General features: G+C 48.9%; 1 protein-coding gene across 3 annotated transcripts in view; it reads right to left on the reverse strand.

Annotated features, from left to right (window-relative positions):
• VCAN (versican) overlaps nt 1-11,196 on the reverse strand; it is a 116,261-nt gene extending 105,065 nt beyond the window's left edge. The window contains exons 1-2 of one of the 3 annotated variants that reach the window (XM_074856023.1): nt 11,092-11,196; nt 2,159-2,234 (exon numbers count right to left, since the gene is read on the reverse strand). In XM_074856023.1, coding sequence (XP_074712124.1) covers nt 2,159-2,228 — 70 coding nt within the window. In that variant the 5' untranslated portion in view covers nt 2,229-2,234; nt 11,092-11,196. Of the gene's footprint in view, nt 1-2,158; nt 2,235-9,157; nt 10,323-11,091 lie in introns of those variants that run through there. The other 2 variants (XM_074856022.1, XM_074856021.1) reach the window with 2 other exon arrangements.
• Nucleotides 11,197-12,112: the final 916 nt, after the last annotated feature.

The raw sequence follows: 12,112 nt of genomic DNA on the forward strand, positions 1-12,112 counted from the left end.
ACAGACATATCTGCTTTAAAGAAAACTTACAATCACATAATGTTTTGGTTTGGAAGTGACCTTCAAAGATTATTTAGTCCAACTCCCCTGCCATGGGCAGGGACATCTTCCACCATATCAGGTTGCTGAAACCCTCATCCAACCTGACTCTGAACAATTCCAGGGAGGGGCATCCACAACTTCTCTGGGCAACCTGTTCTACTATCTCACCACCCTTACAGTAAAAAATTTTGTCCTTATGTCAAATCTAAACCTACTCTCTTTCAGTTTAAAACTGTTGCCCCTTGTCCTGCTCTGATAAAAAGTCTCTCTCCATTTTTCTTATAAGCCCCCTTTAATATAAGTAGCTTATCAAATAAAAACTTCCAACTTCACCATGTAGATTTACATTACAAATCTGTGACCTGTTCTGACACTTATTTTGCCTCTCCTTCATATGAACAAATTATTAAATGTCAGCTGTGAATCCAAGATCCATACAGCAGTCTACACTTAGAGACATTTTACTAAGTAAAAAACTTAGGGGGTGGGGGAGTGGGGAGAAGCTTTGCATTTTATAACCAAATCAGTCTTTGCCCTCCACAAATAAGAAAATGTAAGCTCAGTTTTAGTGACTTGCCCCCTGCCTGAAGATTTGAGTCTATTGTCCCTGAGGACAAGCCTAATCATCCTGGCCTGTTGTCTGTTTAATGAAGAATGGAAAAAAACAGCTTTAAGGAGGAAATGATGGTAAGAAATAGTAAAGAATGGTGTTCCCAACCTGCTGGAGGATAAAAATCCACTTTTTTTTTTTTTTTTAGTTGGCTGCACTAAGCACGATGGTCTTTTCCTTTATCTTACAAAACTACCTAAAGAATTTGCTAGCAACAGTGTTCAAGCTTGGAAAAAAAAAAATTAGTACATTTGATTTTCCCAAAGGCTAAAAACAGTTTGAGGAGTTCCTGGAAAGAAAAGATGAAAAAAAAAAAAAAAAAAGGAAAAAATCTTGCTTTGAGGCTTGGGAAAGCTATTAACCCAATTTTGTGAGTCTGCAACAGCTATAGGGACCTTTTTCTTACTAAAGGCTTGACTCAAACTTTCAAATAACCATGGCAACCACACATGAATACATACTTTAGTGTTAGCATGTAATCACCAAGAGAAGTATTAAAGGCTCCTCCTTTCCACCCAAACTGAAGTCCTGCAGCTGCCCTAACACCTGCAGCTTGCTCCAGACCTCAGCAGCCACGGGACCTGCCGCCAGGTTAGCTCATGGCAGCCCCCCACAACAAGGGGCTGGCAGCCAGACTGCCCACTCCAGAGGCACGTCCCCAGCTGCTCCTTGACTGATCACAGAGCAAATCAGAAATGGAGGCTACTAGTTTTCCCTGCATCCCACTTGCACATGGCACCTTTCACCCTGAATACAGAGAGGGCGTGAGCTGCGACCTATAGACCCAAAAGGCTGCCATGGTACAATGTACATGAACACATGCACTGGGATCCGACTGGGAGGTATGACAAACCAGTATTCCTGTAGCCCCAAACTCCCCTATTTCATTCGTCACTGCTAGATCTGCACCAGGAACCTGCTCCTGCGCCGCCGGCACTGCTCGCTCCTCCCTCCATGGTACCAGGCTGAAGCTCCCATGGAAGGTATCTGCCCTCCATTAAAATTAGCACCACCAGCCCCCCACCCCCCATCAGCCCTCACCTCATCTACTGCCAGGAGCTCCTGAGTGGATCATGGAAAATGAAGGTGCGAGACATACCTGGCCAACAGGTCCAACATTTCAGAAGCACAGGTTAAAGGATTAAAATGCATTCTTGAGTATTTAGAGAAAATAATCTATTTGCTTTACACAATGTAATCCTATGGCACTTTCTTTGTTATTACTTGAATGATAGTAATGGCACTTACAAACCTCAGGAGACGTCAGACAGGCATGTAAAAACCTTGTCAAAAACATGTCCACCCACCAGCAGTTTTCTATACAAATCAGTAAGGCACTGAGAACGTGGAAACAAAGTTAGTTACATGGTGAAGCAAAAAGAGTGGCAGAGACTAGACCAGAAACTGAATCTCCTGAGTCTGGGTTGTTTCCTGAATCCTGGGAAATACCCTACTCATTGGATTAAATGAATTTTAATAAATGGTTTTGTGTATAAGCAGACTTACCTTTAGGTAGCATATAGGTTATAACTAACGTAGAGTACATCCATAAGATACTTTTTATACTTAGCAACATCTTGACCTACAAATAAAGAACAATGGAGTAAGTGGTTAGTGTCGCATCGTGTCTTCATCAAGTGTTGTAACTCAGTACATCAATATTTGCCATTGGTATTAGAAGCGGTCATATACTTAAAAAAGATGTTCAGCAGGACAGTGAATAACTCTTATGTATTGATCTTCTGCCATTTTATTCACTGTTTTAAATATATTCCTATACAGTGGTAGCAGTACATGAGTATAATCTGAGAACTTTTTCCTGGTGTGGTGTCGCCTGTTCAGACCCAACTTCTGGGTAGTTTTACGTCCGTAACACAAACTACCTGTCATTCAGCAACAGCTAAAAACATGGTTCATGTCAGAAGGGGCTCCCATGACAAGCTGCTCATGAATTTCAATGGTGAGTCAACATCCACGTATGATCCTTCCCATCTGCAAGTAGGTTGCCAGGTGACTTCCTGCTTTCAAGATTTCTCTGTATATTTTATGGTGGAAATTTGTTATAACGACAATGAGTCCCTATCGAATACAGATTAATGAGTTTCAGATTATTGAGTTCAGAGTGATACTGAGACATGTCAGCTCCCTTTGGGTTTGCTTCTCACTTCCTTTACAGACTCCACATCCTAACAGCTGAAAAGTTTTCCACAGATATTGTATGTGCATAACAATATATTGCACGTTTATAATCATATACCTTCATTTTTGTTTCAGTTCTTGTAACTAAGAATCGTAACACGTTGAATCTGTAAATATGAAAATTTCAGAAGTACTCTAACAAAAGCATTATAAGTCCCATAGATGTCAACTACCACAAAGGGTTCATAAGCAGTCCCTCTTCCATGTAGTTACACATATGTATTATCTAGCCAACATAAGAAATAACTTTCAGCAATAGTTTGTCAAACACTGCCGTTGAAAAGTTTTTATCGCAAAATCCTGAGTTTCCTGATACTGCTGTCAAAATATGGTTCTTTACTGGGGTGAGTAACCTGAACTGATTGTTTTTTCCTGTCCAAGAGAGATTACAGTTGAACTGCTTTAAGGAACAGTGAAACAGAGATTTAATAGACATGCATCTGTGTTATAATTACAGAACTTGTGTTGCACATACGTATTTTAGCATTTTTTACATTAGCATTTTAGTTCTTTAGTACTTACATATAATGCTTTAGGGATAAAATATTAACTAGTACATTTAAAAACCTCCACAAGCTATACTGAACATGATAGCAAGTCACACAGAGAAACGTCTTCAGAAAGCTACTGGTGACGTGTTCAACCTCAGGAAAGTTTTCTCCACAGCTTACAGCTGCAGCCCAAACTTCACATGAGTCTGTGTGAATTGGCATCTATCCTGTAATGGCTGAGCAGTTCAGAAAGGATGCAAAACATCTCAAACCAAGCTTTTCCAATTAAGCAATCTCTAACATAACAGCATCATGTTAAAAATTCCCACCCAAAAGGGCTGAAAACCCAAGAGCTTTTCATTCCCTATACGTGGATGGCCAGAGCTGGCCGGTTGCACTGGGAAACATATGCTGCAACCTATTCCCAGGGCGTGGAGGAAAGAATACAGCTGCTTTCCGTAGAACAGGCTGCACGCTGCCAAAGACGCCCCATCTCTGCTTTAGCCGTTCAGTAGAGCTCAGTGTATAATGTGATATCACTTATTTTGCAATATTAACTTCATGGAATTTGCACTTTTTATGACTGAGTCCCAAATAAGGGCTGGCACTTTTTTGATTTAATTCAGTTTGAGCCCTATCTGCCATAAAACTTTTTCTGAAGGCTCTAACACATATCCCCAACACCATCCAGCCAGAGTTTTATCTCTCTTACGCTTACACAAGAAAGCTCTACATGGAGAAAACAAAAGTGGCTATTTAATGACTAACTTTAAAAATCTATACTGGTACACTAGGTAAGCCCTAGTAATTCCCTGTAGAAGTCTGTTATGAGTGAAGAGGTTGCACAAGACAAGAGCTGCAGACATGGAAGTCCTTTTAATGCAATGGACCAGCTCGGAAATACAGTCACATGTTTGCTTAGTTAAACACTTATATGATCCTCATTATTACACAACATTTAAAAAAAATGAGAGGTCTCACCGAGCCTACAGATGTGCACAGACTAGAAGGCCCTTCAAGCAACCCTTGTATCCTGAAACCACTGGAAACCTCAAGCACCAAAACCACTGCAGGCTAGTTCTTCAGTAACACAAGCACTCTGAAGAAAGCACAAAAAGACCACCAACAGACTTCTCCACCTTCAAAGGTGGTGAATGCCGGACAAGACTGCAAGATAGTGCGAGAGCTCTGGCCCCCGTGAAAGCAGAGTGTGTCCAGACCTTCTTTAGAGATGTTCTGTCCTCATGTGTTCCCCATGCATCACACGCTGGCTATGTCAACAGCTAAACAAAAATCTAGAACAAACTGTTCACAAGTTTATCTTTCCATGTTTACCCCTACACTTTATCTCCCTTCCCCCCCAGAAGACAACCTTGGTTTTCAGGACCAGAAACAAGGGAATCAAAGAAATTTGCTGAGAAAAAGAACAAAGGATTTTTTTTCTTATTTTTTTTTTTTTTGCTGGAAGATGGGCATGCTGCACCTAAACAGGGCTGGTTGCATGTTGCAGCCACCACCTGCTCCACTGCACTGACCCTGACAACAAGTACCTGCATTCTTGGCACATGCCAACGGGTGGCCCATTGCCCTCAGAAGCTCACTGCTCTACTGTCATGACAAGAGGCGGTGTAACCGCTTCCACATTTGCTAAGAGGAGGAAGCCGGTTGAGAGCTCTGAACGTGAGATTCTGCCCTACACTACAAGTCCAGAGTACAGGGAGGACCTCATCTTCCCCTTCCTTTCCACTTTGCACACAAGCACAGAGAACTGCTCCTCCGACTTCATGTTGGTCACTGCGTTACAAATGCAATCTGAGAAATCTTGTTGAAAAAAACCTCACATCTTCAGCTTCCAGTCACTAAACACAATACACACACCCACAATGAAATATGAAAACAGAAAGACAACTGTGTAAGGATAATTTTCAAGATATCCTGTGACTGATGAACTCCACCATCAGTACACAAGGGAGCATTCGTGGCTGTGATGTCTACTTAGCTTTTTACTGAGTAGGGCAGGAATTACACCTGCTGCAACAAGAGCTTGGATAGCTCAGAAAAATTGCACTGTTTGAGCATGGAGCTTAATATGAGACACCTGCCAAAAATCCCCACCCGACTCTCGGAAAATCCTCTCTCAACCTTTTGTTTTTCTCAATCTCCTCTACCCTGAGGTGCTTACTCAAGCAATGAAAAATGTTGGGGAAGAGTCTGATTTTCAGCCCTCAGGCTCACCAGCATGATTCCCATGCCACCCTCCATGCACAAGGATTTTAACACTCTGGTCTTTGGTGGGGTCCCATAACACTGCTGGGTTACCCAGTGCTGCTGCACTACAGCTGCCAGAATTAAATGTGTAATTACCCCTCCCACCCTCTTCAAATGACAGCGTGCAGATCATAACTGCAGTACCTTGCTCAGCTCCCCAGGGCAGCCTAGCTTAGGGGAAAGCCCAGCTCTGCAAAGCCAGTACCAGCAATCCTCCTCAAGAGCCACAGGCAAGGCGGAGACTGCTGCCTATACCTAGCACTCCAATTCCCCGTCAGCGCTGCCCACATTTCCAGGCCACCGCCATCAGATGTGACTGCTCCTGCCTCCTCGCTTTTTGCTGGCAGCTGACCATGCTCCTTTGTAGCCTCCTGAGCAAAATCCCGTCTCTAAAACTGGTTTGTATTTCCTATTCCCACACTCTTCAGTTTATAAAGGCCTCTGCTGGCTGGTTGTCGTACTGCCCCTATGTCCACTGTAATTTGCCAGAATCCTTCTAACCATACCTTTTTTCACAAGCCTTTTTTTCTTTCTCACCCTTGGTGTCACTACACCTAGAGTAAGAGAAAGCCATAATACTATGGACACAGTAAGAAAATCCTGCCAACTCGAGACTGCAAGACTTGAGTAAGTGTTTAATTTCCACCTTCTGTTAAAAACGTATCTCACTTAATGTGACCAAACTTGGGTTGCCTGCTGGCTAGCTTCCAAGTGGACAGATCCATTTTATTAGGAGCTACTACAGGCAGACTGATCTACAGTGGTAATTTGCCCTACATTTTTAAACTGGATGCAATCCTGAGCGCAGCGTTTTTTAACTAAAAGATGCCAAGTCCTTGACAAACTCCACATCTTTAAAATCTAGCAGCAGAGGTTCTCTGTGGGGAGCAAGCAGGGCTCCTATTTTTGCAGGCACTGCTACCTTCCCTTACCACAGCAGAAACTCGTAGGAGCAGTAAGTTCTGATCAAATTCCAGCTTGTGTTTACAGTGTAAGCTTGATCTCACACCAATGCTATTTTAATTTAACCAGATGGGAGAACATCATGTCTCTCTTTCTGTTTTAAACTCCAGGTTGAGAAAGACGGTGAATGTCCTGGTGTGGAACAGACTGAAATCTACCATCCAAAAGCTATTCCAAATCTCTCTGAAGTGGGGACAATGAGAAATTAGCTACTTTCATAGAGGTGACACAGTCTTTAAAGGGCTGTAGCTTGTCAGGTAACACTGAGATTGATTCAGCACATGCTCTACAGCTGTACTGTGAAAGCTCTACACGTTCTTTAAGCATGTAAAAAGCAGCTTCTGCCCATTGACCCTTCCTGCCTCCACAGTGAAAGTCAGGTTCAGATAAAAAAAAAAAAAAAAAAAAAGGAGGGGAACCCTAATGGAACCTGGCGCTAGACAAGTGAATTGAGGCTGCTGCTCCTACTAATGGGTAAAACAGTAAATTGCACAGCTTTCCAGTGAAACCCCAGCAAGCTAGAAATGACCAATCCCAGACGGAGCACACCTCTTGCTACCTTCTAAGCTCTGCCCGAAGCCTTCACAGCTGCTATCCTTTCTCAAATGCGCACACTCTGTACTTTCTTTTGCTTTTGCAGTCCTTTGATCCTTTTATGCCATCTGACTATTAATTGCTGACATGTATCGACCTCACCGTAAGCGCTGCCTAACTGACTTTGCCAGTTTCACCACGTCTCTGCCAGGGGATTAACTAGCCCACTGTGCTGCCACTCGGCAGACCTGGCCTGCATCTGGTTTATCACTGGTGTCCACTTAGCCCATTAGCACTTGCAAGAGTCCTCCTAAGGCTTCCGAGAAGGTCCTAGGGACATCTGCATCATCCCTTCCTCACCACCTCCAGCACCAGCGGCTGCTAGGGAAACTCTTCCCGCGCCAGAGCCTCAACAGGCAAGCGGCGCTGCCTCCAGCCCTGAGCACAGGCAGGGGCGCAGACGGGAAAAGTGACCAGAGAGAGCACAGCGTGTTCTGGCGCCCCTCGCTCTGGCAGCTGCCGCGAAGCTACTGACGGAGGACATCCCTCCCAGGCCTGCGCTAATTTATGCCAGAAGTGGCTCTGGGCTCTCAGGCGGCCCCAGAGACACAGTGGAAAATCGTCAGAAGCAGTGCATGGAGTGAGGTCCCAGTGCTCTGTGGAGCCACACGCACCCCCGTGTCGCTTCCAGCATCACCCCAAACGCAGGCTCTGCCTTCTCCCCTGCCAGCCTGCTTTCCGGGGGAGCTGCGGACCTGCCCCACCGCTCCCCAGCACCCACACCACCGGCTCGGTGAAGGGAGCGGGAGACACGTGCGACGAGCAGCAGTGGGAAAAAGGTGTAAAGGTGCAGCTCATGGCGCCCGCGGGCGCGACGCCGCACCACCATCGCGGGGCTCAGCGCGTCTTACGGGCTCGTCCAGCGTCGGCATTAGCCCTGGGCGCTCAGCAGGCGGCGGGAGCTCGTGTCCCCCTTCAGCCGGTGGGTGCCGCAGCCGGGACCGGTGCCCCCGGTCCCGCCTCATGCCGTGAGGGCCCGGCCGGAGGCGGGAAACCCGCCGGTCCCGCCCCGCTGTCAAACACCCCCCGACGGGCGGCCACGGACGCGCGTCGGTCCAGGGAGCGCGAGGAACAGCCCGAAACGCCGCGGCGACAATTTTAAAAAATCATTTTATTATGATGATGAATTTCCCCCCCCCCCCCCCCCCCGCCCCTTTCTGTTCCCCCTCCTCTTGAAGGTGTGGGAAACCAGAGCCCTCTGGCGGGCAACGAACCACCACAGAAACGACGAGCCCGGCCGCTCGCCGCCAGGGGGCGCCGCGGTGCCGCCGCCGCGCCCGGCCCGGCCCGTTCCTCGAGAGCGGCCGGACCCCCCCGGCCCCAGCCCGCCGCCCCCCGCTCGCCTCTCCCGCCTCTGCCCGCCTGGGGACCCCTCCCCGGAGGATCCAGGATGCCTCTGAGCCGCGGCCGCCGGACACCCCCCCAGCAGAACCCCGGCAGAGCCTCTCCCCCCGCCCCGCCCGGCAGCGCGTCCCGGGGGCGGCCGGGCCCGCCCCGCCATCGCGCATCGTCGCCACAAGCCAGGGCTCCCCGCCGGGCGCTGCGCCCCTCTCCCTCCGCCAAGTCTTACTCACTCCTTTTGGGAAGGAAACTTCCCCTTTCGCTCAGCCTTTTTAAGAAAAAAAAAAAAAATCCACGGGGGGGGGGGGAAACAAAAAACAAAAAACCCACAACAAACCACACCAAACCCACCCAACATTTACACTTTTCCATCCTGGGATAGGCTTCTGCAACACGTTTCAACACTCATTCCTTTAAAGAAAAAAGAAAAGCCATCGGGGCTTAATCCCGAAAGCCGGTGCCCGGAGGGAGAGGGGGTGGCCGGGGAGGACGTGACAAGGGGGACAATGAGGGCTGGCCCCGGCCCTCGCCCGCTCCCCGTCGCCCCTTTGTGTGGGGACGGTGCCCGGGGGCCGGATGGAGGCTGCCCCATCCCCTGCCGCGGGGATCCCGACCCTCTGCCGATGCCGCCCCCCCCACACACACCCACCCGCTTTTTCCCGCCGTCGAAACTCCCTCAATTCCTGCCACGATGCTCTCACTTTTTCTGTGTAAAACAAAGGCGAAATCCCGAGGAGCGGAGGGGGAAGGCAGTGCCCGTGCCCCGAGAAGCTGTCCGTGGGTGTAAAAGGGGCGTTTTGCTCCACTGACCTTGTGATCCTCCTCCTCACCCACCGCCCCCCTTCCAGCAATGAAAATGTGGCTCAGAGGACGCCTGCTCTCCGTCTCCTCTGGAGAGATGCTGTCTGAGCACCTCAGCCCTGCTCTGCCCTGTGAGAGGCTTTCCAGGAACATCAAGCGAAGGAGGGGGAAAAAAAAAAAAAAAAAAAAAAAAAAAAAAAAAAGGGAGAAAAAAAGAGGGGATGGGAGAACACACAAGAGCGGAGGAGACTGAGCGCACGTTTTTCCCAGCGCATGAAAACCTGGTGGCCGGAGGAAAGGTCCATTCTTGTCGCTCCTGCCACACGGGCGCTTTGTGTATTTAACACCCGTACGAAATAGCTTCCTCCTTTCTCCCTCCTGAGCCCCATCGCACACCAAGGTGCGGCTCTACCTTCCCGGCCATTCAAGAAACCAGTACCAAAGACTTCTGTCAGGGCTCCCACCCCAAAGTCTTTTATTTCCTAGTTTTCTTTGTTCTCCTCTTTGCACAGTGGGATATTTGTGGGTCCCCGAGCATCCCTTCTCTTCCCCCGCGTGTCGTTGAACTTACCCCAGGTTGTTTAAATTCACCAATCATCGCTATTCTCTCCCGCTTAAGTTTTGCAGTTCAACTCTTTGTCCTTACAGGTACCAGCAGTAAAACAATCGGTTTAAATCTTACACTAGGTGTTTGCTGGCAATCATATGTAAAGAAAAAAAAAAAAAAAAAAAAGAAACCAAACCAAAACAAACAACAAAAACCAAAACCAAAAAAAACCCCAACCCAAACCCAACAAAAAACCCCACAAAAACCCAACCGGCGTTAAAAGTTATAGTTACCTTAAAAGGTAGCGTATTGCAGAGATTGCAAAAAATCACAACGTGGTGGCTAGGCTAGTCCAGAGATCCCAGTGGCCGCATGAAAGAGTAAATCCCCTCGTTAGTGCTGGAAGGAGCCGGTGGTTCCGGGGTCTCCCCTTCTCCCAGAGCTCGGTCTCCCCTCCCTCCCTCCCTCCCTCCCCGCCGGCGAGCACCTGACTCCCAGCTGCGGAGCCTGAGCAGAGCTGTGGGCAAAGGGAGCTCGCCTGCAAGTTCAAATGCGAGCCTCAGCCACCCATCATTATTATATCGTTGTACCGTCAGCGCTGCAGAGGAGGGGCGCTGGCTCGGGGAGAGGAGGGTTCACAAGCTCTGCAAGAGCCTCCTTGCAATTTGCAAAGCTCCCGCAGCTGCTGGGCGCAGGAGAGCCCCCAGCGCCTGCTTCCGCCGAGCGGCGACCCCCGATCCCCCCCCTCCCGCCGCCCTCTCCTCGGGGACCCCTCCTCGGGGACCCCCAGACCCGGCCTGGGAGCGGCCCCGACAGTAACGGGCGAGCCGCAGCCCGTGCGACGGGACGGGCCCCTCCGCTCGCCCGGCATCGGCGGGTGCGAAAGGCGCATTGTTCCCCAATTAAACAATTAACTGGGAAGAGAATGGAGAGACCTCCTCCACACTGGCTCCCGAAGACGGTTGAAATGGGGAAAGTGACTGGGACCGAAATCCCTTTTTCCCTTTTGCCTCCCCAATCTCAGCCGAGGTTGCAATGAAAGAATATACTGGTGCTTGTTCCAAACTTCCCCGGCCGGTGCCAATTCACAGGCAGTCTTGCATCGGCAGCCTCCCGAGCCAAGCTTCTCCACCCAAGTTTTACGCATCTCCAGCCACTTTTCTCTATTTTTCTTCTCCCCCCCCCCCCTTTTTTTTTTTTTTTATAAGATTAGACTCTGCATTTGCTGTCCAAACCTCTCAGAGATGAAGTCATAAGCAGGACTCTAAACCACCCTTTTACAAGAGGCTTTCACCAGGGTCTGCTGTGCTCCTCGGGCAGCTCCTTTCCCAAAATGTACCTATCTCCGTATGTGGCAGACAGTGAAGGCACCCTTCAGTGGGCACAAAATGCTGGCAAGAGTAGTGCCTCTGGCAGGCTCCTTCTCAGAGGAGACTGTGTGCCACAATCCCCCCTCCTCCAGGAAGGTGTAAATCCGGAGCCACAGAAGAAAAACCTAGAGAAATAGGCGTGTCTGATGACACCTCTCTGGGCACTCTTTTGGCAGCCCCAGGTACGACTGCTCGGAAGCGGCAAGAGGAGTTTTCCTTCAGTGCCTCTCACTGTTATTGTTCCAGCTACTCTGTCCCCAGAGTTATGCTGACAGCGGGTTTGAGAGAAGCCCAAAGCCCTCACTTCCAAAGGCAGCCCTTGGTGCCAAGTCGGAGGAGTGGGAAGTGGAAGAGATGACAGCCAAGCAGGGGAAATGGAGACCTGGAGGCTTAAACCAGATCAGGTTTGCGTGAGCTGTGGCCTGGGTGTGAACGGAGCCAGACCGCTGGGTGAAAGCCTTATCTCACCTTTTGCAGAGCTTGTTGGTCTTTTCTCCTTAGAGAGGGTAAATCCACAATTGCTTACTTGCTAGCAAGGGCGTTGAAGACAGGCTGATCCCCTTCTCCCATGTGAACATAGACAGTGTGCAGCAGCCTCCCTACCACTGCCACACCCCTGGCACCAGTCCCTCCAGTTCCTCTTGCATGGGTCGGTCCCTACCCGGCACGTGTACCTCCTGGGCAATGCCCTGTCTCAACAGACTGGACCTGCTCCACCTTGGGTTGTGGATCCTTAAACCTTGTGCAGTGGAACAATTGACAGAAAGGCAACTCTGTGCTTTCAAGCAGGCACTATAAAGAGTTGCAGGCATGTTTCTAAGGGTTTTTGATGCAAATTCATACACTGCAGTTCATATTAAGTCATGGGAAGGGGTTTGTTAGAATT

This window comes from Strix uralensis, chromosome Z, assembly GCF_047716275.1.
Source record: "Strix uralensis isolate ZFMK-TIS-50842 chromosome Z, bStrUra1, whole genome shotgun sequence".
Taxonomy (NCBI): Eukaryota; Metazoa; Chordata; class Aves; order Strigiformes; family Strigidae; genus Strix; species Strix uralensis.